The sequence below is a fragment of the Topomyia yanbarensis genome, chromosome 3 (genome assembly GCF_030247195.1).
Source record: "Topomyia yanbarensis strain Yona2022 chromosome 3, ASM3024719v1, whole genome shotgun sequence".
Lineage (NCBI taxonomy): Eukaryota > Metazoa > Arthropoda > Insecta > Diptera > Culicidae > Topomyia > Topomyia yanbarensis.
Window position 1 is genome coordinate 98,007,491 of NC_080672.1, and position 25,821 is coordinate 98,033,311.

Genomic DNA, 25,821 nt, shown 5'->3' on the forward strand with positions numbered 1-25,821 from the left:
CCCTTGCACCTATAGTTGATCTAATGTACCTATAGTTGCAAGTCCCATAAGAAATCAATGGGATTTGCGGCAATAGGAACCGAAATTAGCGATTGCACAACTATTGGTACATGTGTTCCTATAGTGGTACAATCGGTTTTGAATACATAAATTGTTTATTAAACCAATTTGTATTTTTTCTATAAAGTAGGGATTGAAAGCTTTCGTTTAGTGTATTAACATTGCCCATAGGTCTAGTAATCGATTTCTTAGCAAAAGTTTTCCTTAAGTATGCGACTATTGGTACATCCACCCTACAAAAAATTCGATTGATTCTGGTACTGTAGACATTTTCCTGTTGATTATGGGTCTAAGTGCTTAAACCTCTACCCACATCTTTTCTGGTTTTGTGCAAACGCATGGTAGTTTCACAATTATTTTCAAAACCACTAACCACGCGTCTCCATTAAAGTGCCTATATCAGCTGCAGGCATTCATCCGTGCCATCCCTTTCGTTTCTTCAGCCTTTCGTTGTTACCACCTAAATACTGCAATCCGTAGCTTGCCGACCACTGATTTATGCCTGAAGCTACCAACGATATGTAAATTATTATTATTCATTTGAATGTTGATTTATGTAACTGGAAATTTGCGTCCAATAACGACAGATGTTCCGCATGTTTCCGCAGCGCTGGAAAAGCTGACTCCTTCGTCACAGGACAGCGAGGACGAGGAAAGTACCCCGGTGGACATACTTCCGACACAGAACAGCTTCGACCGGCACAGTGAACACCTGGCCCATTCGGCACCAATCTCACCTGCCTTGAACAACAACAGCCATCACGGCGGTAGCAGTAGTAACCTTAAAAGTATAGAACATTCCTCGCCTCAGGCCAGCAGTGGCCCCAATGATACCGAGGGGGACGTTAACGGACCGATGGAACAGTGGGTGACGCAACCGGCACCTCAGGGAGTACTGTATAAGTGTCGAATCACGCGGGACCGGAAGGGTATGGATCGGGGGCTGTTCCCGATCTATTATCTACACCTGGAGCGAGACTATGGAAAGAAGCTGTTTTGTTTAGCGGGTTAGAATTATGTCTGGAACATTCTTTCAAACTAGTCATATTAATTCGTGGTATCGTTTTTTTGCAGGGAGAAAACGTAAAAAGAGTAAAACATCAAATTACATCGTTAGCTGTGACCCGACTGATTTATCACGCCAGGCAGATGGGTTCGTGGGGAAGCTCCGGTCCAATGTGTTCGGCACGACGTTTTTCGTGTACGACAATGGGAAGAAGGAAGATCTCGCTAATCCACGGCTAGATCTGGCGGTAGTTATCTACGTGAGTGAACCAAACAGGATTCGTAGGAAAACGACGAACAATTAAAATCTCGTTTATTTTTAGGACACCAATATTCTAGGATTTAAAGGACCTCGCAATATGACCGTTCTCCTGCCAGGCATGACGGAAGACGACCAAAGGGTGAAGATCAGTTCAGCAGACAATCATCAGGGACTGCTCGACAGTTGGAAGTCAAAGGTGAGTGTAGTAGCAGCAGTGCATGTACTTCTTCCCGCATTTCCTTTCCGCCATTACTTTTGCTGATGGGAAGCACGTGCTCTACGGTGAACACGTTGTCAGCCGCTGGCGATGGCATAAGACCGGAAATTTATTACTTCTGCGTGTTTGCTCAGGTGGAAGTCAAGTGAAGAAGCGAGAACGTGGTTGAAAGTCAGTTTGCTTTCAGCTGATGGGAGTTGTGGTGGGTGGTTTGGTTAGTCGCTTTAATGGTTTTCTTTTCGCGTCTGGAGGACTGTCCTTTTATAATATGTCTTTATCGTTTGCGAAACAGGCAGAAGGTGTGTCCTTGCGTCAGGGGAGCCACGGAAATCCGGAATGTTAAGTACCACATAGTATCATTTCCAACTGTTCAGCTACTATCCCTGTTTAAAGCGGGGTAGTAATCGGTTATGAGCATGTAGTACTTTTCCGGGAGATACAGGAGAACTCTGTAAAATTGATCTCAGTAAGACGATTATGGGTAGTCATTAGGAAGGCAGATTTTTATTAAAACCAGCTTTTATTCGGACTGACGATTTTTCATTGACATCGTGGTTTTATGTGTTACTTACATCTAAACCTTTATATCTAGGCCTTAATTGACAAACCGCACAACGCGTCGCATGGCAATACCAAAATTCTCTATGCCCACGACGTCGGTGTGACCCAATCTACATGGCATTAGGGTTCACGGTCGTAGTTTGTCCAGTTGCGTGTTATAGCAGGGTAAGTCAAGTTTTCTATTTAAATTTGTCCGTACTGTTTCTTACCGACACGACCATTAGCGACACGGTGCAAAATGAAAATAAATATAATTAGGTAAGAATTTATTACTGAACCTAGACCGATCGTTTTTTATGTTACTCGTGAGAACTACAGTCTTATTTAGATAGCACGTGTTAAGTTGTGTGACCTTGATTGTTATAAACAGTGATGTTTGCAATATTTGGACTTGAGTTACAATTACTATGTTGATCTCATATAGGTAGTTTTACTGAAACCCAAGTTTTTGGGCAGAAGGAGGGTAAAACGGGTTCACATGTTTCGTATGGTTCTTTTAAATATATGCAATCGGTTCCCCGGACGTTTTACATTTCTTATAAATGAAATGATTTCGCTCAAACGCGGAGGGCCGAGTGTTATATACCAATCGACTCAGCTCGACAATTTGGGACAATGTCAGAATGTGTATTGGACAAACTCTCATTCGTGTTTCTCACCAATGGCTGAATTTCAAACAAAACGACCAACACTCAGACAGAACACTATCAATTTGTTTTTGATTCTGATGTTTAGTTTTCAGGATACGTACGTTTGCATGTGTAAAAAACAGTTTCAGTTTATTGAAATTATCTGTCGAAATTGACAACATAGATGAGCACTTTTTATATATATTTTCAAATAGCTTAAACGAATACCTTTCGAACGAGCTATAGTTTGTTATATTCATCATAGCCGTAAGCACAAAAGCGTACCAACAGTTTTTAAACCGGACTAACTTTTAAACCGGCCTAAAATATTTGGTAAGCTTTAACTAGGGTTCGCAGTACCGACCCTTTTTGGCGAGAACCGGTACTACGGTACTGAAGCCCTCAGTACCGGTAGTACCGGTAAAGTACCGGTAGTCGAATATTTTTTTTAAAAAATTCGAAAAAAGCTTCAAACTGAAATTGAATGCTCAAACTGATGATCTTATTCTCAGACGATTGATTTGTGCTGATAAAAAAATGTTTATTGTTTTTAATTGCTTCGGAATGGCAAAACTCTTTTCACAGAGGATATTTTTCGTATAGGGCACCTTCTTTTATTTCGAAATCTAGGCCACTTTGAAATCAATTACTGCTAAGTGGTGCGACTTTCGTCGACTTGAACAGATGGTAAATGTATGGAACCTTATTAACAACAGTAAATCAAAGCGAGAATGGCAGTAAATCCGAGCAGGTTAATCGCATTTCCTCTCTTGCTTTTCTGGTTTCGACCTTTATGTCTTTGCCTACTATTCTCTAATGCATATCAAGGCTCCTTGCTTTCCTGTAAACTGTGGAGTTTTGCTGAATTTTCCGATCACCAATAATTACAAATCGCCCCAAGCAGTTCACCAAGTCTAAAACTGTTAGCTACTAAATCGCTGTTTGTTCTTTTATAGATAAAGGTTTAAGAGCAAACCAAATACAGACATGACTTAGACCATAGTCTTATTACGCGCCACCCAGTGAATAATGGAAATTAATCAGAATGTCGCTAATAAAACTTTAACTTCTAGAATTATTATGATGATGGCCCCACCTCATTCCCACACAAAGGTGTTATCTCAACGATTTATCTAGAACGCAAATTAATATAATTAAACGTTATCTTGCAGACCGATATTTGTCATAAAAAATTGTATAGTACCGAAAGTACTGGTACTGGCTTTTGTTCAGTACCGGTATTACGGTACCAAAAATGGGTCGGTATTCCCGGGATTATCGGTACCGGTATTACCGGTACCACAACCCTAGCTTTAACCAAACGATGCTGTCATTTATAAAGCTGCGTTATGATCTGCGTTACACGACAATGTCAAAAAACAACAAATTCAAGTTAAAGAAAATGAGTAAATTAGATAACATGGTGAATTGTTTTTGATTCCGATATTCTCTTGCAGTAAAATAGCTTTGCTTCGTCAAATGTCTCTATCCATAGCGTTTGAGAACAATTTTGTCAACTTGTAGCCTTAGAACTTTAACGTGTTGGATAGTTTATGTGGCCAACTGCCAATGACGTACAGCATTTTATAGTAACATAATATTCAATGCACAAAAGAAAATAAATTGGTATACATATGTATGTTTTTATTCCATCGGTTGTAATTGGTGCTATGCTAGTTATTTCTCGAAAAACATATGATTACGGGTTAAAAGCCAACTGTCAAAATTTTCTTTGAAAGTAAACTCCGGACAAACCGTTACTGGCTTAACACAGTTCATAGCAGTTAATGGAAGAGAAAACTTTTCTTTTTTGTTTACTACCAACATCTGTGATTTGCGAGTAACGGTTTGTCCGTGATTTCCTTTCAAAAAGAATTTTGACAGTTAAAGCCGTAATCGTATGTTTGTCGAGATTTTAAAGGTTGATTAAAAATTGGTTAAAATGTTTGAATTTGAATTCAGAATGTACTGTGAATGTCATTCTAATTGAACATGATACCGACGTGGGGGAGAAAAGCTGTATTCGTTTCAAGCGTATTTTCATAAGTTTGGAATAAATATTAATGATCAATAAAGGTCTGCGAATTAAAATTGTACACGTTTTTTAAGCGAAGCTTAAATAAAAAGTAAACGAAGGTCAAATAAAAAATTAAACTTTGACAGAATGCTCATTTTAAATTCACAAGTGTTATATTTCATATTTTTGTTTGCACTGTGGCAGACAGAGAATATAGATATATTTCTGTAATGCATCAATGCAGATTGGAGCGGTTTTATTTGCTAACAAAATTTCTACAATTTTATAAATAAAATAATAAGTACATTAACACTCGGAATACCAAGGGGGTAAAAAGTTACGCGGACTACCAAGGGGGTCTAAAAAAATGGGAACGCTTACTTTGACCGATCATATCTCAGCCGTTACATAATCGATTTTAAATCTGTCTTCACCAGTAGAAAGGTATGTGAATGTGTCGAATTAAAAAATAAAAGAATAGAGTTGTCTACCGTAAGTTAGAGTTAAAAGAGTATAACGAAGTCAGTGAGAAAAAAATGGGAACGCTTCTTTGACTTGCCATATCTTAGCTGTTTGCTCGCCAATTTTAATTCTTTCTTCACCATTGGATAGATAAATCTTTTATAAAAACAGTGAACAAAGAATCATGGAAAAAAAATTGTATATCTGAAGTAATTGTAAAAACATTAATTGAGAGTCAGTATAGACGAAATGAGTTTTTCTGTTCAAACAATCGTATCACGACCGTTTGTCAACCAATTTCAATTTTCCTTACACCAATGCAATCCTTAGAGTTTCTAGACTTGTAATATATGCAATAAATAGTAGATTTTCAAAAATTACTATACTTTGTCGAGTTTTTAGGAGAAAGGATTTTTACAATGTACGTGGCATACGGTTGATTGAAATTCTTTGCGACTTGTTAGTTTTACGGTTTGAAAATTACCTGTTTACTCAATAGTCCTACATATTATACATGGATATTATTATGTCAAAATGTTTGCACAAACGTGGAGAAACACAATATTGTGTGTAAGTTACTAAATAATAGAGTGTGTTAGGACGATTCAGTAAATTCGAAGAAGTTCAGAATTTTAAAATATTCGTCATATAACTTTAAATTTGAAGCGATAACCTATACATTTTAATACACCAATTGATTTTAATTGATGGCGGCTACAATTTCTGAAAAAACACATTTTTATATTTTCTCAAAAAATACCCAAAAGTACGTAGAAGTACAGAAATTTCATTTAGTTGGCAAATAACGTTGAATTCAAAGCGATGGCCTACACCTTTTTATATACCAATCGATTATAATTGCTTTTGGTTACAATTTCTGGAAGAATAATTTTTATATTTTTTCAAAAAATAGACAAAAGTACGTACAACTACAGTAATTTCATTTAGTTGACAAATAACTTCAAGTATTCAAAGCTATTACCTATGCAATTTATACACCAATCGATTGTAATTGATTTTGGCTACAATTTCTAAAAGAACAAATTTTTATATTTTCTCAAAAATAGCCAAAAATACGTAGTACAGAAATTTCATTTAGTGTATTTGAGGGGAAAATCTGGACATACTGTTATCTCAGCTGTTGATAGTTAACCCTCGGGAAGTCGCGCGAATGGCTCACTGCACGAGCACCCGCTGGCGCCCCAAGACGATTGTCGAACAGTAGGCAAAGAGAATCTCATCATGGGGATCGAATGCCTTGTACGTAGCTCAACTGGGATCGATTCCGCACCCCGTACATAGGCTTTGAGATCTTTTTAAAATAGAATCTTCTAACCCGATAACAGAGGCGAATGATTCTAAAGTTAAAACCTCTATAAACAAAAAAAAATCCCGCCATGAGGTTCTGTTGAAAATTTAACCCATAATCACAAAAATGGCGATGCCACAAATACAACCGAATAATTAAACATCTATGAAATGCAAGACTGCCAGGTGGCCACATTTTTCTATGTATGAGTACGGTTATCATTTTCCTTCGATAAAACTGCTTTATCGGAGAACATGAAGAAGAAAAACATAAACAAATGACCTAATTGGCTTTGTTACCGATCCTGATGTCAGAAATTTTTTAAACATACTCGTCCGGATGGTTATGTTTACTTCCAGGGTCCCGAGCTCCATGTTTAATTTAACAACTAAAAAAACTAATACACTTAAAAGTGACAAATTCTCCCATCTTTGTTTCTCTTCGTCTTGGATGAAACGCATAATTTTTCAATCCAGTTGATATGATACTTCTCATTCTTGAAGACCGAAGATCCATCGGCGACCATATGGAGGGTATTATTCCGATGAATATTTTCCTCTTAGAAATGACTACAGTGATCAAAAATCGGAGGGAGTAAGGTCTGATGAGAATAGTGGTTAAGACAGTATTTCCCAAATTATGTTACATGAATTCAAAGTTATATGCCAACTATTTGAAATTGCTGTACTTCTTTGTATTTTGTCAATTTTTGGATAAAATATAAAAATTGTTTTCTCACAAATTGTAGCCGCCATCAATTACAATCGATTGGTGTATAAAACAGTATAAATCATCCCTTAGAATTCGACGTTTTTTACCCACTAAATGAAATTTCTGTGCTTATACGTATTTTTGGCTATTTTTTGAGAAAATATAAAAATGTGTTTTTCAGAAATTGTAGCCGCTATCAATTACAATAGGTTGGTGTATAAAAAAGTGTAGGTCATCCCTTTGAATTTGCAGTTATGTGCAAATCAGACGAAATTTCTGTACTTCTACGTATTTTTGTCGTTTTTTTTTGGGAAAATATGAAAAGTTTATCTTGCAACAATTGTAGCCGAAATCAATTACAATCGATTGGTATATATAAAAGTGTAGGCCATCACTTTGAATTTGACCTTATTTGCCAACTACATCAAATTTCCGTACTTCTACGTATTTTGTCTATTTATTGAGAAAATATAAATATGTGTTCTTTAAATAATTGTAGCCGCCATCAATTACAATCGATTGGTGTATAAAAAAGTATAAATCATCCCTTAGAATTCGACGTTATTTAAAAATAAATATAAAAATTTGTTCTTTCAGAAATTGCAGAATTGTATCAATTACAATTGATTGGTGTATAAATTGCATAGGTAATAGCTTTGAATACTTGAAGTTATTTGTCAACTAAATGAAATTACTGTAGTTCTACGTACTTTTGTCTATTTTTTGAGAATATATAAAAATTGTTCTTCCAGAAATTGTAACCAAAAGCAATTATAATCGGTGGTATATAAAAAGGTATAGGCCATCGCTTTGAATTCGACGTTATTTGCCAACTAAATGAAATTTCTGTACTTCTACGCACTTTTGGCTATTTTTTGAGAAAATATAAAAATGTGTTTTTTCAGAAATTGTAGCCGCCATCAATTACAATCGATTGGTTTATTAAAATGTATAGGTCATCGCTTCAAATTTAAAGTTATATGACGAATATTTTAAAATTCTGAACTTCTTAGTATTTACTGAATCGTCCTAACACACTCTATTATTTAGTAACTTACATACAATATTGTGTTTCTCCACGTTTGTGCAAACATTTTGACATAATAATGTCCATGTATAATATGTAGGACTATTGAGTAAACAGGTAATTTTCAAACCGTAAAACTAACAAGTCGCAAAGAATTTCAATCAACCGTATGCCACGTACATTGTAAAAATCCTATCTCCTAAAAACTCGAAAAAGTATAGTAATTTTTGAAAATCTACTATTTATTGCATATATTACAAGTCTAGAAACTCTAAGGATTGCATTGGTGTAAGGAAAATTGAAATTGGTTGACAAACGGTCGTGATACGATTGTTTGAACAGAAAAACTCATTTCGTCTATACTGACTCTCAATTACTGTTTTTACAATTTCTTCGGTTATACAAATTTGTTTTCCATCATTCTTTGTTCACTGATTTTATAAAAGATTTACCTATCCAATGGTGAAGAAAGAATTAAAATTGGTGAACAAACAGCTAAGATATGGCAAGTCAAAGAAGCGTTCCCATTTTTTTTGCTCACTGACTTTGTTATACTCTTTTTACTCTAACTTACGGTAGACAACTCTATTCTTTTATTATTTCAATTCGACATGTTCACAAAAGACATACCTTTCTATTGGTGAAGACAGATTTAAAATCGAATATGTAACGGCTGAGATATGTCCGGTCAAAGTAAGCGTTCCCATTTTTTTTACCCCCTTGGTATTCCGAGTGTTAAAACAGAAATGAAAGTTCTTAGCATCCTAGTAATATATTTTTACAAACACCCTGTAACTATTTGTCCACTTTAAGCAAACTTTTAATCAATTTATGATTACAACAACTGACAGAATCATATATTTGTTTAATTATTTCTAGAGTTAGGTAATATTTTAATCTGACGGGTTAGTATTTTAAATTTATGTCGTATTATTTTCGGATTCGCGGCTCAAAGTGTATTTTGGAAAGGTATATTCTGGAAAAGTAGATAAGTAGACTAGCGGTGGTTCAGAACTATTGAAGCATATGCCAATAATCGAAACAAATATATTGATCACAGTTGCGTTCGCAATCAATTTTGAAATATTTTTATTTGGATGTTTTATGTGAGTTTATTCATGTAGGAAAAATGCGTATATTTAAAATCTTTTATTTAATATTTGCTTAAAGTATTTATGGAGCTATTCGTAAGCAGTTAACATTCTGATTCAATTTGTGAACTGGGAGTGAAAATGAGAAAATGTATAAAATAGTGCATTTTCCGATCTACATCCGATTGTCATTTATTTGGATTTATTCAATGCAAAAATAAACTAATTTTATTCTTTATTCACTTTCTTTGACGTGACATACGACAGATAAATGGGCAATATTTCGTAATAATATGGTATTGATTTATATTAAAGAATTAAATGATCCCACTTAATCTCATAGCGATATGTGAAAGAAAATAATCAAAACAATTCTTATTGCAGTTTTGTTTCTAATTCGCAAAATTAACTTTGATCTGAATATGCGTTAATCGATTCGATTTATCCAAATATGCTCTGCTGTAACTCTTCGATGAGCAATTGGAATCAAGCGTGTAGAGAGAAGGAAAGAACGAGGAAATCGGAAATGCGGGTAGATATTGTTCCACGGTGCTTGTCTTGCCTACCTGATAAAAGTGGCTTATTTATTTCCATCTTTATTGTGAGCAAAGAGAGCCATATTTATCCAGAATAAAGCCGAAGAGAGGATTGAAAATAACGTAGTATGCACAAGAGGAGCATGACAACTTTTTGTCTTCTTCAGGTAACATGATGTTGCCATTTGCATTACTGCGTTCTGATCGGCAATACACGCCAATGTTTTTTTAAATTTAAAGTTTTATTTGAAGCGGTTCAATGCAACACAACTGGGCCATGGGTCTTTTAATTTTTTACGATAAGTAAAAATAAAAAAAAATAAATTTTAAGAATGTCGGTCTGCCAGATCTTGTTGACGTAGTCATTCAATCTGCCTTCTCTCGCATTATCGTTTCCGTTCATGTCGTCATCGGTACTGCTTTCTTGCTGTTCACGACCAGAGGTTCTTATTTGTCTCTTGTTATTACGGGTCACTGTTGTATATCCGTCTTCATCGGTATTTGCTTCTTTATTGGCGATGCTAGTTGTTGGTTTGGGAGCGGATCGTTGTACCTGCATTATTGGTTAATTGGATCATTGTTTTTGGTTTATCTGAAGGTGTCGCTGCTTGTTAGAGTTAGCTGTAGTAGATGAGTTTTGACTAGTTGCTTCGGCGCATGTTTTTCCGTAGTGGGCCAGATGGTTACAGAATTGGCATGTTGGAGTCTGCCCGGGATATGTGATTAGAGTTGTTTGCTTATAGGTCACGCCATCCTTCGATGATTTGCATTCGATAGTCATGTAAGAAGGTATTGGTTTAGCCACTCGCATCCTCACAATACGAACGCCATTGGGAATGCCGGTGAATAAAATTCTCCAGGTGTCATTCGTAATAGATTCTACTTCTCCATATTGCGACATGATTCGTTTGATGTAATCTTCCTTCGTGCGCGGGGCCAAATCGTGCATACGCACGTCCACCATGTCGTTTTCCATGTGCACGGGGATCTTGATTCTGGTGTTATTAAATTCGACCTCGTGTTGCATGTTGTTCCTTGCAATTAAGTTTTCGGCCTGTACTAAGCTTCTAAACGTGATCAAAACACTGTTTTTTACGTGATGTAGCTGAATGTACGTAACTTCAGCGATATTAAGCTCCATTTTCACTTAACCTGATTGTTCCACTTTCTGAACTGTGGGTCTAACACGAGTTTTATTAAAGTCGATCGAAATCGTGTTATCCCGTAGCACAGGCACTTTTGTTTCATTTGGCAAACTCATTTCACTCCACAGCCGGGGGAAACGATACAATTTGTATGTGCACTGATATAGAACAATAGCTAGCTTGATTCACTGGTGCCTATAGCCTGCTATAGCGTAGCGATTTTTTGCTTCTGCTTTGTGCGACGTCAGAAGATAGACTGACACGGCAATGTTAAAAACCGTACAATGAGGTTAATTGAAAATTCACTGCTTATGCCATTTAATAGTCTGATAGTTTTAAATATATTTTTAAAACAATTTTGGAATCCCGGATTTAGCTTAAACAAAGTAACATTAGAATTATTTAAGGTCCATAAGTGGCTAAAACGTTATTTCGTTATTTTGCTAGTAAACGTTATAGAGTTGTATTGTTACTTGCTAGTCACCAATTGAGAGAGCTTCTCTAACATTATATTTAGTAGTCAGACAGTTCAGCCAAATCTGACTATGTCAAATTAAATCAAATACTTTTAGAACCATAGTGGAAGCTTTTCTTTTGTGGAAGCGTTTATATTAGTTGCTGTTCTGCAGCACATGAAAAGGCCAAATATAATTATTTATTTGCTTCAGATAATTATGTGGTCCTTGGAAAAGAAATCTGACATTTTAGCCTGGTGGGGCTTATTATTCCATCCTATCCAACGACTCCTCGAACCATCGATATAAAATTTGGCAAACCTACTTTGCTGAAAATGAAGTAATTCAAATTACTGAACATTTGGTATTTCAGGATTGATTAGGTAATCGTGCTACCTAACCAATCCTGAAATACCAAAAGTTCAGTAATTGAGCTGAGAATTTGACAATTTCAAAAGCTAACTTTCAGCGAAGTGAATCTAACGGCTTAAAAACTTTCAGTCATGTTAAGCCTTTATTATCAGTTAGATTTCTGGCAAAGCTTTGATTGTAAAACAGTTGTTTTATTTTGTTAATGGAATTCAAGTTGTTTCATTCATGTCTTAAATGTAGAAACTGGTTTCTCAAAAAAGATAACCAAAATATTTCTGTATCTTATTATCATCCCATTTTAAGTAGGCTTAAAAATTAATGTTAATTATTTTCAACTTCTTCAAAAAAAAAATTCTCGTGGTCTTTGACGCAAAACAATTCTCACGTTTCGTGCAATTTGATTTTTTGAAGTTAATACAATTGACCATTTTTCATTCCCACATAGCTCTCGTAAACTATTGATGCATGGAATTTTTAAATATTTTTTATAACATTTGTCTTATGTATCCTGCAATAAGCAAAGCCAATTTGACGCTTTCAATTGGAAGTATGCTTTAGCATAAAACGTTATTAGAAGAAAATAATGCGTATTTATTGTAGTTTAAAGATGCATTGCACAGTGGTCCCTTCATAGTACAATAACACAAAAAAATCAGCAAAAGCGTGTTTTTATCTCGCGATTATATGATTATGGATATATGTTTTATTGTTTCAAATTTAATTTTGCCAATAATGAACTGATTTTTTGGTATATAGATGAATTCATAGGGTGGTTCGTTATTTACCGATAAATTAAATAATATTGATAATTGATTGCTCGTCAGAATTTTTATTCTCGAACTGTATATTAGTATTTTTATCAGGCAACGCTACTAATACCTGTATATTGATCGATAATTATCGGGTTTTGGTGAATATGGAGTGCAAAAAGATGAGTATGTTTGTATATGTATTCGAACAATTCAACTAAAAACTTTAAATTTGGCTTTTCCCTCGATATCCCTCAAGAATTTTTCTTTAAAATGGTCATTAGATTATTTAGTTCCACTTAAACTAGGCTTCAGCTGCGCAAGTCTGCGCCCAGAATGCCTGGAGAATCTAAGATGGTGTACATGTTTGACGAGTTAATGCAAGACGAAAAATTTTCGCGTTTTAAAATTATGTTATTTATTGTCACTGTAGACCTTGAAATTATATAGCTTAATTATTATTTTCACAAAATTTCGGCTTGAGTTATATTAATTTATTGGACACTACTTTTTGAAACACATGTCGGAATGGAATATTCGATGTACAGCTCACTCTACTTCGTACCACAACGATGATCTCGAATACGGATTTTTTTTAGAAAGCCCGTTGCGATTCATACCATATCCGTAGCTCCAATTCACAAATAAATTTGAAATCATGAACTGTTGCTCTGTTTTAAAATTATTGGTACCATAATGAGGGTATTTTTATTTATGCGAAAAGCTTTATGTTTACGGTGGCCAAAACACTGCATTCTTAAAAAAAATTAGGGAAGCATTCACAATTAATTTGAAATTTTGTTTGAGCTTGCTATTATAATCACGAGCAACATATCAAAATTTAAGGTAGGCCTGTAATGTGGTTCACGAGATATCATGCTCACTGGAACGATATCAAAATATTGCTATTCAAGCACAAAAGCTGCAGTTTCGAGAAATTTGAATGAAAAATCATGGTTTTTTGCAAGCACATCAAAACATGTACTATTTGATACTCTAAAAAATGTTAGAGCAAAAAATAATGGTAATTAAACATGAACGATTAGTGTAATAAGAAATGTCATATCACACTGTTAGGTGGATACAATCAATTTGTGAAATTGGGATTCAGCGACGCAAAATTTACTAAAGAAATCAAGTTTAGTAACGATATTTGCATTTCACATATTTATGACCACTGTGCATTGTGCGTTTTTGCGGTTTTTATTCGTCTCGAATGAAAAATTGAACTTTGGGCTTGATACCTGTCTTTAATTTCTGCACAAGCTGCTGGTCAACACCTCTGGCTGCTTTTTACAGTATCTGGTCATTGAAAAGCATCCTTAGCCATGTTTCCATTCTATATATTTATAGAGTGTGTCGTGTGGAATTCCGGGCAGTTTGGGGAGTTCCTATTCTCAATGACGTTGACATCATTATCCCGGTACTGCTATTGCGCATTCTTACTGAAGTGGCTACTCGCCAAATCTGGAAAAAATTTGGGAGGGCCCCGGGGAGACCTAATTTAGCACTAGACCATTTTAAGATAATCGTAGATGTATAACTCGGTTCATATTGTAGGTTGTGATGAAAATCGGAGTTTTGTGGCGATAACTGCAAATTTACTGCCAGATCATACACTTTTTCCGGCAAAATTGTCTGCAACAACAATTTTATACTTCTTGAAAACATGTGATCTTTGGCAACACAAAGCTTTTGTTCCGGAAGCTGTTTAAAGTTAAATTTTCATTGCCCTTTCAGATGCATTTTTTTGAATTCGTTCAGATCCTGATCATACATCTCTCTGTCCCGCGTTTTAACCATAACGTTTTGCTTTACGGCCAGCTCGATTGTTTGATAGCCCTATATTTGAAGAAAACGACGACACAATGGCACCTTCAGGACAGCAGACAAACATTACATGAAATCTGTTGTACTGCACATATAAATGTTTGGTCATTGTTTATCATTATACTCGGGTTTTCATTTCTTTTGTGCAGAATAAATTCCTTCTTTTTTCCATCGCGTGAGAATTTATGAAAACATTAACTGTTTCCAAAATTTTTGCACATTGTAAGCAAATTGCAGTCAAAAATTTCCAGAACCGACCGCAAAGAGCTCTTAACGATTCTACATTCATAGAGTTTCAAATGTTTCTAACTTAGATTTTTTTTAAATTTTTAGAATGTATGTTGGGAAAATTTCGTTAAAATATCAGAATGAATCTCAACGTACGAGCTATTTCAATTTTAATAGGACGCCTGCTATAAACCTTGTTTTAATACCAATTAAATTTTTCTTGAACATCCAAAACTCAAGAATGTTTCAATGAAATGTTTTACAACTGAACAAAAAACAAACATAAATAAAATAAATAAAAAAGTACTATGAACTGTGCTCGACAGGTGGAAAAAATTATACAAAATTCATTGTGAGATATAAAAAAAAACAAAATTTATTTTTTTTTAATTTGAGTAATCAGATCAAAATATTTACGAAATATATTATTTCTATTTCTATCTCGCCAGGATTTGGTAATGAATTATGGCCCACTGATATATTTTTTTTCACTGTAGGCTTTAAGTTTAAAAGATAATTTTTATTGCGCTTTTAAATTTTTTTAGCTTCATTTTATGATATCTATTTTTAGGTATGTGAATGGGCTAGATTTTCACCTAAAATTACTTTTTCAATTTTCAAAAAAATCTCTATTTATAGTATTGGGTGAATATCTAATAAATTTATAAGCAAAATGAAGCCAAACAAAAAATTCTGAGCAACTCGAGAATCAGGTAGAAAATAGAAAGTTTTATTTCGGTATGAAAACATTCAAAAACACTTGTAAGTGGTCCAAAATACATATAGAAAACATAGTTAGGAAAGAAATTCTTTTTCGTGAACCAGTGCTATTTATAGCGATTGGGTATTTGATGCGAACCATGAATGCATTAGACATTTCCAAGGAGCCACTTTCCAGTTGCGCTCCACACCCATATTTTGTTCGATTGCATACCTCCAGTGAGAGCAAAGCTTACCCCAAAAGTTGACGACGCCTTACAGGTTGTCTACTGATCACTTTGACGAGTCTCTCTCCTGAGCGCTACATGCCCAAAACTGTCCCAAACATTTTAAACTGTCTCTAACATGCTAGTCCATAATTAACAAACCTTATGCGCCCTTGTCATGATCGTCCTTTTCAATGGCTTTCAGCTCACTACACTGTTCTAACATATAACCAGTGCAACAATAAGCTCCTAGTCTGATTTTTCTCATTTGTTGCTCACATCGAACCAGTTTCCTCGTGTGTTTTCCGATAGTCATGTGACTGCTGAACTGATCGTCTTATGAACTTGCTGCTACGTTGTGATCAGGCAATCTCTTGACGATCGTTCCCCAAAACTTTTTGTCCTAAAGGCGGAATTATATATCTCATGCCTTTCATGAAATAAGAAATTTAAACATATATTCACTATTAAACTATTAAACTAAGATTACACTTGTAGCGTGCTATAAAACTCAAGATAAAACTTCAACTTTTTTTTGTCTTGGGTAGGAACAGGCTTAAAATCTTCCAGACTATTTTTTTATTTTCTGCTGGTAGGAGTCGTCGTTAGGCAGAGTTACTACGATTTGCTCAAATCTACCATGTTTCACGACAACAGCAAAGTCTTCCTGTCCTTTACCATGAGAACTGACAGCTTTCCTATCTGTATATTCCAAATCCATTCATAACTATTTTTTTATAACTTTTCCTACTTAGTAATTTATAGCTAATATAACCTAGTTAGCATGAAAAAAGATAGAAGTAGAATAAGTTGTTATCCAAAGAAATAACATCTATTTAGTTCCAAAAGTTTTTCTAAGATTATATTACTGCTCAGTTTTAGAAAAAAGCTGAAAGTTTCTCTTGTTCTCGCTTTCCATGTAATTCCTCCTGGAATCGCCATATATGCCTTTACTGACTGCATTAATCATTTGTAATAAAACGTTTATAATTTTTATTCAAAGCAAAAAATGAAATTGATTACCTTCAGTCTTATAGTTTTAAGTCGGTAACCGAATCTTTGCTTCAGTTACCACTTCCTCTCGCCCTCCGCCTTATCTTGTTATCAATAGAGATTCTGGATTTCAACGAACTTGTGCCAACTAAGATAACATGGCTTTCTTAAACAAAATGAGATATGCAGTAAGTTTGACATGTTTCTCATATGTTCTCAAGATTATAATACTTATTAAAAAATGTTAAAATTCTAGAACATTATGGGGGTCCATAGCCCCCCCCCCCTAGCCTTCCCTTGCGCACGCCAATGTTGGTGGCACTGCTGCCCGGTCAAACCATTCGGAATTTGATTCGGAATCCTGAGTGGAGTCAGTATGGATTCCAAATCAAACGCAACAACCGATTCTGACTCAGAATCGGTTGTTGCATTTGATTTGGAATCCATACTGACTCCATTCAGGATTCCGAACCGTTTCCGGAATGAGTTTAACTTGGTTGGGGTGGCAAATTAAACTGCGTTGGTGGCACTGCTGTCGATGGGGATTGGAAAGCAATCCACTGAACTGATCCAAAACGGAAGAACGGAGAGAATTTGGTTGGAGTCGATTGGAGATGGGAGAAAAATCACGATTTGTGGGGCAGAAAAGTCACTACCGCTAAACGAGACGCACGAGTTTCTTTTGCATTCGCGAAAATTATGAGCCGAATGGTTTCCCTAAGGACGAGCCTCGTTAAACCTTAACGCGCACGAGGCCGGTCCCTGAATTATCGCCAGTTGTGTTTGGGTGAACCCAAGTTTAGTTTTGTTTCTAATTTTGTGCGAAATCACCTGGGGATTTAATCTTTTCCATGACATCTCTATTCTTCTGCTCTTGTGTATGATTTCGTTATAAACATATTCAATGGTTTCAGTTTCAAGCTAACCGCAACCATCTGCTTTGCATTCGGCTTGTAACAGCTATTATTTTCCATATTGTGATGCTCACGCTATCGTTTACTCAATTTACATAATCCGCAGGGAGCGTGCAGATATGTAACAAACTAGCTCCCTCGCATCATCCGCACCCGAAACGGGTTCCATTACACGCAGCAATTTAACCGCGTCCGTTTAACCTCGCTTTCCTTCCACATTCCACAGAACATGGACAATGTCGTTGAACTGCACAACAAGACGCCGATCTGGAACGACGAGACGCAATCGTACGTGCTCAACTTTCACGGCCGGGTCACGCAAGCCTCGGTCAAGAACTTCCAGCTGGTGCACGACTCGGACCCGGAGTATATTGTGATGCAGTTCGGGCGAACGTCGGACGACATCTTCACGATGGACTTTCGGTATCCGCTGTGCGCCTTTCAAGCTTTCGCGATCGCGCTCAGCAGCTTCGATGGGAAGCTGGCGTGCGAGTAGGGATGGTATGCAGCAGCAGGGGCAGGGGCGGAACTGGGCAGAGATGAATGGTAATTTAGGAATTGGAATGATTAGCAGAACACCATAACGTATGTACGTCACATGTTGATGGTACGTGTGGCATCAAGGGGATCAACGTAAAGGTTTGTTTTAGGTGATTTGAAAAATTGGATTTAGTTGGATTTGTCCGACCGCGATTTGATGGGATAATGAAACTATTCAGGTAAATTTAATCGGAGTATCACAATTAGGGCGAGAGAACAGTAAATAGTGAACAAATCACAGTTTAAGTCGAAGTTCGCAAAATACTAATGGTTCAAATCAATTACTAGAGTAACAAATGATTAAAAGAAAGATTTCTACAAGTACATTCAGCAAAATGCCATGCTTAAAAGCAGAGGCGACGCGTCGGTACGTTCAACCTGTTCATTGAACAGGTTAGCAAAAACTAATCCGGAATCCATTTTCAGTTAAAATTAACAGCAGCGCCACACAAATTAAATTAAATGAAGGTAATAATCTCCAAAACTTGAAGCTCGATAATTTGATCCGAACGATAAACCAACCTAGCATACCAAGCGAGTAAATTTCAAAAAATTTCTATCTTCCCATGACCGGTTCAACCTCAGCCATGCACGCATCTCGTACTCTCACCGCATGCTCTAAATAGAGCAGCTGCATGAGCGACGGCTGGAACAGCAGCGTGTTCGGCATGAGTGACGGCTTTTTCTATTTCCTTGTGCACCGGTTCAAGTCAAATATTGAACCAGCGTGCATTGCTATAGCGTCCATATGGGCGTCAGAGTTGTGTGCAAACGAGAGCGCATTATAATTTTTGAGCGCGTGGCGCCGTACGTTCATAACAGTCGGTCTAACGCTGTTTTGGGTAGCCTGAACAAAATGTTGCTGCACTTGGAGCATATTGGTTTTTGGCGCGTATGTATTTCGTTGGTTAAACAATAATAATGAACCGCCTACTTTTGCTTCAAAGAAATTGTTTGTTGAAAACTTCTCTACTGAGAGTGTAAAATGGACATAAACTCAAACCAGGGGTTGTTCGAATGATCTGGCGTTCTATTGGAATAATGAATGAGTTGATGTTAAATATCTCATGCCTACGCTTTCAAACGAGAATGGTTTTTTTCTGGATTCAATGAATTACACGAGGAACATTCAAATTTCTATCCCATTTGAAAGAATTGAGATATGACTTTAAACCGGTTGACAAATATTTCAATCTTTCTAATACAGAAGGACGAATATTTTTTGGTGTGTAGAACATAAGATACTACATTTCAAGTTAATGCATATCATACCATGATTAATAACCATTTCCGAAATTCATCGTAGTTTCGTTGTCTACGATGAATTTCTTGCAATGTAAATGTTTAAAATTACGAAAATTTTCGTTCATCAAGTCACCATATATTCAGTTTGAATAATGAAACAGATTCGTAATAAGCGTACGAAAGTCGTTTTGTGGTTTGTACGGAAAACTCGCAATGAAAATAAAAACGTTTCCGTAGAACTACGAATGATTAATCCTATGTACGAAAAATTCGTATATAGCAGATATACAGATATATTCTCTCAGTGAATTTTTGGCTCTTTTAAGCATTCCAAACGCTTGTTTGACAATTCACCGAGTTTTGACTAAAAATTTATTTTGCTCAGGTCTTACGAACAGAAAAACCCGTCGACGAACATCTTTTATTGGCCCTATTCGTTAGATGTTGGATGGAATCAACGATTTTGTCGGACGTCGAACTCACCCGAGTAACGTCAGAAGAGATAAACAAGAAATACTCAGCTGGTCTAAAGACGTACCATGTAGTCGAATTAGAGATGATTGAACAAGTTGACGGTGGAACCACGCGTCGCCTCTGCTTAAAAGGTATAAAAGTGCAACTTAGTGATAGTGAGCGCAAGAAACTGTACAGAGCTTTTGTATAGATTTGTATAGGAGCGAGATAAGTAATATTTATTTGTTTTTTAAGGATTTTTAGTTCTTCCTAAAAATTATACAAAATGGAAAACCATGCTAATTCACAGTTAGAGACAATCAAGGCAACCGAAAAAGACAACCTGTTTTGTAGTTTAGTTTGCGGAACTTCTTATCCAGCTATTCATCGAGATTTGGTAGGCTTCAAAAGAGTAACAACTGCTACGATGTTCCATTTTCCTATTTTAATATAAATAATTTACCATCTTATCTGAAAATGTCAGTTGGTTCATCCTGGTGTTCTACAACTAAATTCGACATTTTTTGTGTTACGCCGTTTTAAGATTCAACTGAGCCTACCTCATAAAGCAAAGCGGCCAGCTTTGAAAACGAAAATAACCTAGAGGTCGTGTGGCTTCCAGCGGGTTAAAGTATCCCAGCCAAGAATCGATCCACTGGGTTCCTGCTCCCGTGTCGTAAGAGGCGACTGAAAACAGAAGTCCTCAAGTCGAGGTGTTTTTCCGCGCCAGGGACTGAATGGTTGGCCTGATTAAAATATGCCAGTCACGCATGGAGTGTCGTGGGTCTTACACTTGCTGTGTTAAGCGAATCTCTGAAACATTGGACGTTTGTTTCTTCGCCAATAAAGGGATTAAAATGATGGTCATGCCTCTAATGCACATTTCGGGTTTCACCATGGTCGATTATAAGCCAACATGTTTGGTATCTTCTAGTTGATGAAATCTATCTATACATCTATTCAGCCTTTTACAGGAAGCAAAAGGTTCCATAGCTTTGGTTCAAAAACCGCATACATGAAGGAAAAGTTCTTTGTTGGAAAGCTATTTAACCTTGCCAAAGAAAAATGGTTTGACAACTCCATGTGAAATGCCTCGTGCATGTAAATTTGTGAATAGTGCTCTTGACTTCTAGGCGACTGTGAGCTCGTGATATTTGTGCATTCACAGTGAATACGACTGTTGATAACATAGCCGGAAAATACGCCAATTGTTCTGCATATTTGTCGCCTAACGAATCATCATCTTCTGATGATTTTAAAAGGGTTGTATCATACAGTGGCAAAAATGAGTTTCCACTCATAATCGACAGCGAAGCAAATGCATTTGTTATGTCGCCTTATAGAACTAAATAGAGATCTGATTTTTTAAATTAATTCCACGTGAATAAGCGGTGCATAGCTCTATTGTATTGTTCTACAATTTTTTACAAAATTCAAAACTTTTAGAGCGACTTGGTGGAATTATTCACAATTATTCCTGTAGGGCAACTGTCTTTCGTTTAATTCCACTATAATATTTTAGTGTAATTAAAAGGAAGACATCTGTCTTAACAGGATTAATTGTATTGTTGTTTTCATACACGGGAATCTAAACATACCTTCTTGGCAAATTTCGTGTCAGTCTAATAAATAGAGATATGCGCCACGTCCTCATTATTCCGTGATATTAGTAAAACATTCCCAACTTGGTAATCTAGGGGTAGTTATGTTAAATATTCTTCAATCATCTTCATCAATATCCTATTACCAAAAGCGAATTGAATTCATTCCTGTTTCCTTTTTAAGAGGCGATTACTCTAGGTATGAATAAGCATGGCTATCGCGCATAAATTGGAAGCCTTTAACAATATACCGAAACAATACAATTGTAATAAGGAAATGTCAAACCTAGCAAAGTAGCTCGTGTAAGCAAAGCACTAAGCAACAACTTCAGTCAGTATTAGCGATTGAGAAAGATAAGAAATAAAAAAAGAAAACGATTTGCTCATTTTCGAACAAAAGGCCTAATATTTAAGCGAAGTCGGTTAATTGATTTTATAAAACGTTTCTTTGCCTGACTAGGTGATAGTAGGGACAACTCTACTACTACAGTAAATAGCAAAGCTGAAACAAATAATTGAACAATGTCCCTTTGCGAACAGGTAAGGAGCAAGCTAAACAGTTATTATTAAAACAAACTCAGTCAAACAAAACAAAGCCAGATACAAACACTATTCAGTTAACGAGGCACGTTTTGTTATAATATTGTACGGAAAAAACGGTTACATCACAAACACAGACAAAGGGAAAAAAACAAAGCGAAATATATATAATAATTTTTCAAACTGAAAAGACGAGGTTGTGTCATAATCAAAAGCAAATAGTGCGTTGTTCTGATCGGAAGAAAACATGTAAATAATCCAGTACTTTACCGTTAGCGGCGCTGCGTAGATTGTAGTCTGAGATTAATTTTACGAATGCATTCAGGTTACAAGCTAAGGCCAACATCTGTGTGTGTGTTTGAAGATTTTAATTTGGAAATTGAGAATCGATGGTTGTTTCTAATGCCGTGTGAATATCACAATCCATTGAGTAAGTGGTATTTTGGTTTTAAGGTAAGGGTCAATAAACGGCGCGTTACGACGGAATCTACTTGGTGGTATTGTGTTTGTTGAGTTGAAATTTAACGGCAGACATCCAGGTGAGCCAACTTTGAGCGGCTACTATTACTCCCACACGTTTTGCTGAAACCTTTCCGCTGGACCACGTATTCCGATAGTTTTTTTTCTGTTTTGGTCGCTATTATTGTACCACTTCACTGATCTTCATTCATTACCATCACTTGAATTATCGGAAATGAAAGAAAACGATACAAATCGATGAAACTGAATTCTTCCTGGCGCGGGTACCGTTCCTACACAAAACAAAATCGAGTAATGACACAAATCGAACCAAAAAATCGGACTTATATTATTGGCTCGAATCAAAAATCGTCGAAATGGCAGTTGACAATTGACTAATCTATGTGGAGTGGTGTTAGTGCGAGATTGAGGTTAAATCGGGTAGTTTTTTTGCCAAATGAGGTTAAATCAGATGGCGAATTGAAAACATAGCGTTATATGTATGTTGTCTATACACATTGCAACTGTGTTGGTGTCCTAGACGTCAAATAAGTCAATAGGTTCCGGAGTCTTCACTTGTGTTTACATTTTGCTAGCGGTGCCAATTTTATTTCGATTCCACCACTGGCTAAGTCACATCGGTTTTTGCCTGGCTTTGCGCCGCTTCGGTTCCTGGGAAATGCAAATTTGCTGGCAACACCCTAGCTCCCCGTTAAACAATAACGATTTCGCCACCTGGGCGCCAATTTGACGTTAAAGAATGAACTTTGTTTACATTCGACGAGTATTGCTTCGAGCCAACAACATCTAGCCAACAAATACGTCCCGTAAATTAGGATTTGTGTCCTTCATATACAAAGACTGGTCTTACCAAAAATTTTCCCCCTGGTGAGAAATTTTGGTGTTTACCCAATTTTTCTACTTAGGGTGAATATTAGACTGGTTCAATTTTTGACTTTTAGGTCCACCAGGCTCTACTGATTCCTTTTATGGCCCTTCGTAATTGTGCAAATTTTGGTACCAATCAGTTGTGTCTACGGACCCTCCAAAAATTTCAAAGTTTATATGGAAATTTGTATGGAAAATCGGTTAACATTGAAAATAAATTCATGTATCTGCCCTACGCAAGCGGTGGGTGGCAAGTATAGTTTACACTGGTATAACGATGCAGTTATTCAAACAGTGTTGCTATGATTAATAATAAAATCCACTTGTTTTTAAGTCATGCTGCTTTTTAAGTTAACAACTTTTCTCAACGAATTTTCATAAACTTACAATATTCTCCGAATATGTTCAGTAGATAAATACCTTTCGAAATAAATAGCGTTCCGATTATTTGATTGATGGGATGATTTTTTATGAATTTATTTTCATTGTTAACCGATTTTCCATACAAATTACCATATAAACTTTGAAATTTTTGGAGGGTCCGTAGACACAACGGATCGGTACCAAAATTTGCACAGTTACTAAGGGCCATAAAAGAAATCAGTAGAGCCTGGTGGAGCTAAAAGTCAAAAATTGAACCAGTCTAGTGAATATAGCATTAATTGTTGGTTAAGTTCATAGTATTCAAATTAGTTTATTATTTTAGATATTTTGGTTTAATTAATTAGAGCCGATTTCTTCACCCTCGCTTAACTTTTAACCAGGTTCACCAATACGTTTAAACCTGGCTTTAGCGCTAAGCGGGGGTGAAGAAATTGGCCCTTAATTTAATTCGGTTCCAAAGTATGTTGACATATAAACATCCCGGCCACCTTAAAGTGGCATGACTACTCCAACACACCACATTTTTTTTCTTCATATTTTTCTTCTTATTTATCGTCTGAACTGAGCTCAGGCGCTTTGGGCTGAGTTTTCGGCATCGGAAGTAGGGCTAGCTTCATGACTGGGCGGAGAACTGAATCGAATGTAGTTGTCTTCAGGATGTACACGTGGTTCTGAGTGAGCTATAAATGCGATTGTCCGGTTCATCGCACAACGACAGTTATGGAACGACTTGTAAACTGGTTCCTACCATAAAACAATCTGGGGTTAGAGCTTCCATGTCTGACGGATCGGAGGGTATGGCGGTAAGATGTCTGGAGTTCAGATACATCTCGATTTGAGCGAGAAAGGTTGTCGTGCCCTTATAGCTAACATTCACAGTGCCACTCTCATGCCGCATGTTGGACGCTTCCTTGAATCCAGTGCCGTTGTTTCCCTCTACGGGTTACGAAACGGAGGTAGGTAGCCAGGAAGTCTGGCATGGATAGACCAGAGACCAATTCGACGTAGACAGTGCGGATGGAGAAGCACATGAAGATCGCGATGTATACCTTCATCGGTACACGGTTGCGTTTCGGCGATTTTAGTTTACACCGCATTCGGAGAAAGGTCTGGTTGGTGATACTCGCGATGACACCGATCCGCTACGGTTTGCAGGATCACACGGGGTTTGCAACGGAAACACGTGTTATACTCGTGGTATGTTCGCCGAACGAGGTTGCGTCTTCCAATCATCCAGTATTTTTGGCGCATCGTGGTTAGCCTCAGTTGCGATCCTGCGTGTAGCAGATTGCTGTGGTAGTGCTCGGTCAACAACACGGACAGCGGGTGTTTCGCAAGTAGCATTATCGGGTGTTTCATTTCTTCCGAAACTACGGCGATTTGTGTTTCCCACGGACTCAAATAACGCCATCTTTATACATCGTCGGTGTCAGTGACTTTATCGATGCTGGAAGGGGTTCACGTCGGGATATTTCGGTGAGCTCCTTGGGTAACATGACACAATGTTGGAGCAGGTTCGCGTAGATTGGATGGGGAAATAGATTCAAATGGCTCTGGTTTGGTATTCTGTACGGCATCTCGTAGAGAAGAGAAATATCGCATCCAATACGCTGTAGAACGACGAGGCTTCGTAAAGCTAGTGTATTGATTCAATAGTTGATCGGAGAACGTTGGTTCGGCTATAGTTAGAAACTTTTCAGTTACCTAGTCCTTGATTTCTGGCATTGTGGACATGTCTAGCGCTATCATGCGCGGCCAGTTATGCGACAACACAGACAGCTATAACTGACCATTCCACCAAAGCTTGAAGTTTACAATATTGGTCGGAATAACACCACGAGATATAAGGTCCGCTGGATTGGCCTCTCCGGGGACGTGCTGCCAAGTGCAGGATCTGGTAGTGGATCGGATTGTGGACACTCGACGTAGCAAGTCGAGTTTTCCAACAGAACGGACACGATTGCAGCCAGTAGAGAACTATCGTCAAAAAACCCCGAAGAAAACTTCGCGCGATATCTTAAGGAATTTCGTTACTTTCTCGTACAGCAGTGGTTTTCAACCTTATCATGTACCCCTTTTGTGAAAATTGCTAACCACCCCTGTCAGAAAAGAAAAAAATATTTTAAATTAAGTGAACGCCATAGTATTTCAATTTGAACTCTGCTTCTGTACTCTCTCAGGCTGCATTTTCAAACTTGGCTCACTGAACCAA

General features: G+C 36.8%; 1 protein-coding gene across 2 annotated transcripts in view; it reads left to right on the forward strand.

The window, feature by feature from the left end:
* The window catches only part of LOC131688261 (protein king tubby 1), a 75,807-nt gene extending 53,543 nt beyond the window's left edge, over window positions 1–22,264 (forward strand). Inside the window, exons 3-6 of one of the 2 annotated variants that reach the window (XM_058972449.1) lie at window positions 648–1,067; window positions 1,135–1,325; window positions 1,389–1,523; window positions 17,726–22,264. In XM_058972449.1, the coding sequence (XP_058828432.1) occupies window positions 648–1,067; window positions 1,135–1,325; window positions 1,389–1,523; window positions 17,726–17,995 (1,016 nt within the window). In that variant the 3' untranslated portion in view covers window positions 17,996–22,264. The remainder of the gene's footprint in view (window positions 1–647; window positions 1,068–1,134; window positions 1,326–1,388; window positions 1,524–17,725) is intronic. The other variant, XM_058972450.1, reaches the window with a different exon arrangement.
* Window positions 22,265–25,821: the final 3,557 nt, after the last annotated feature.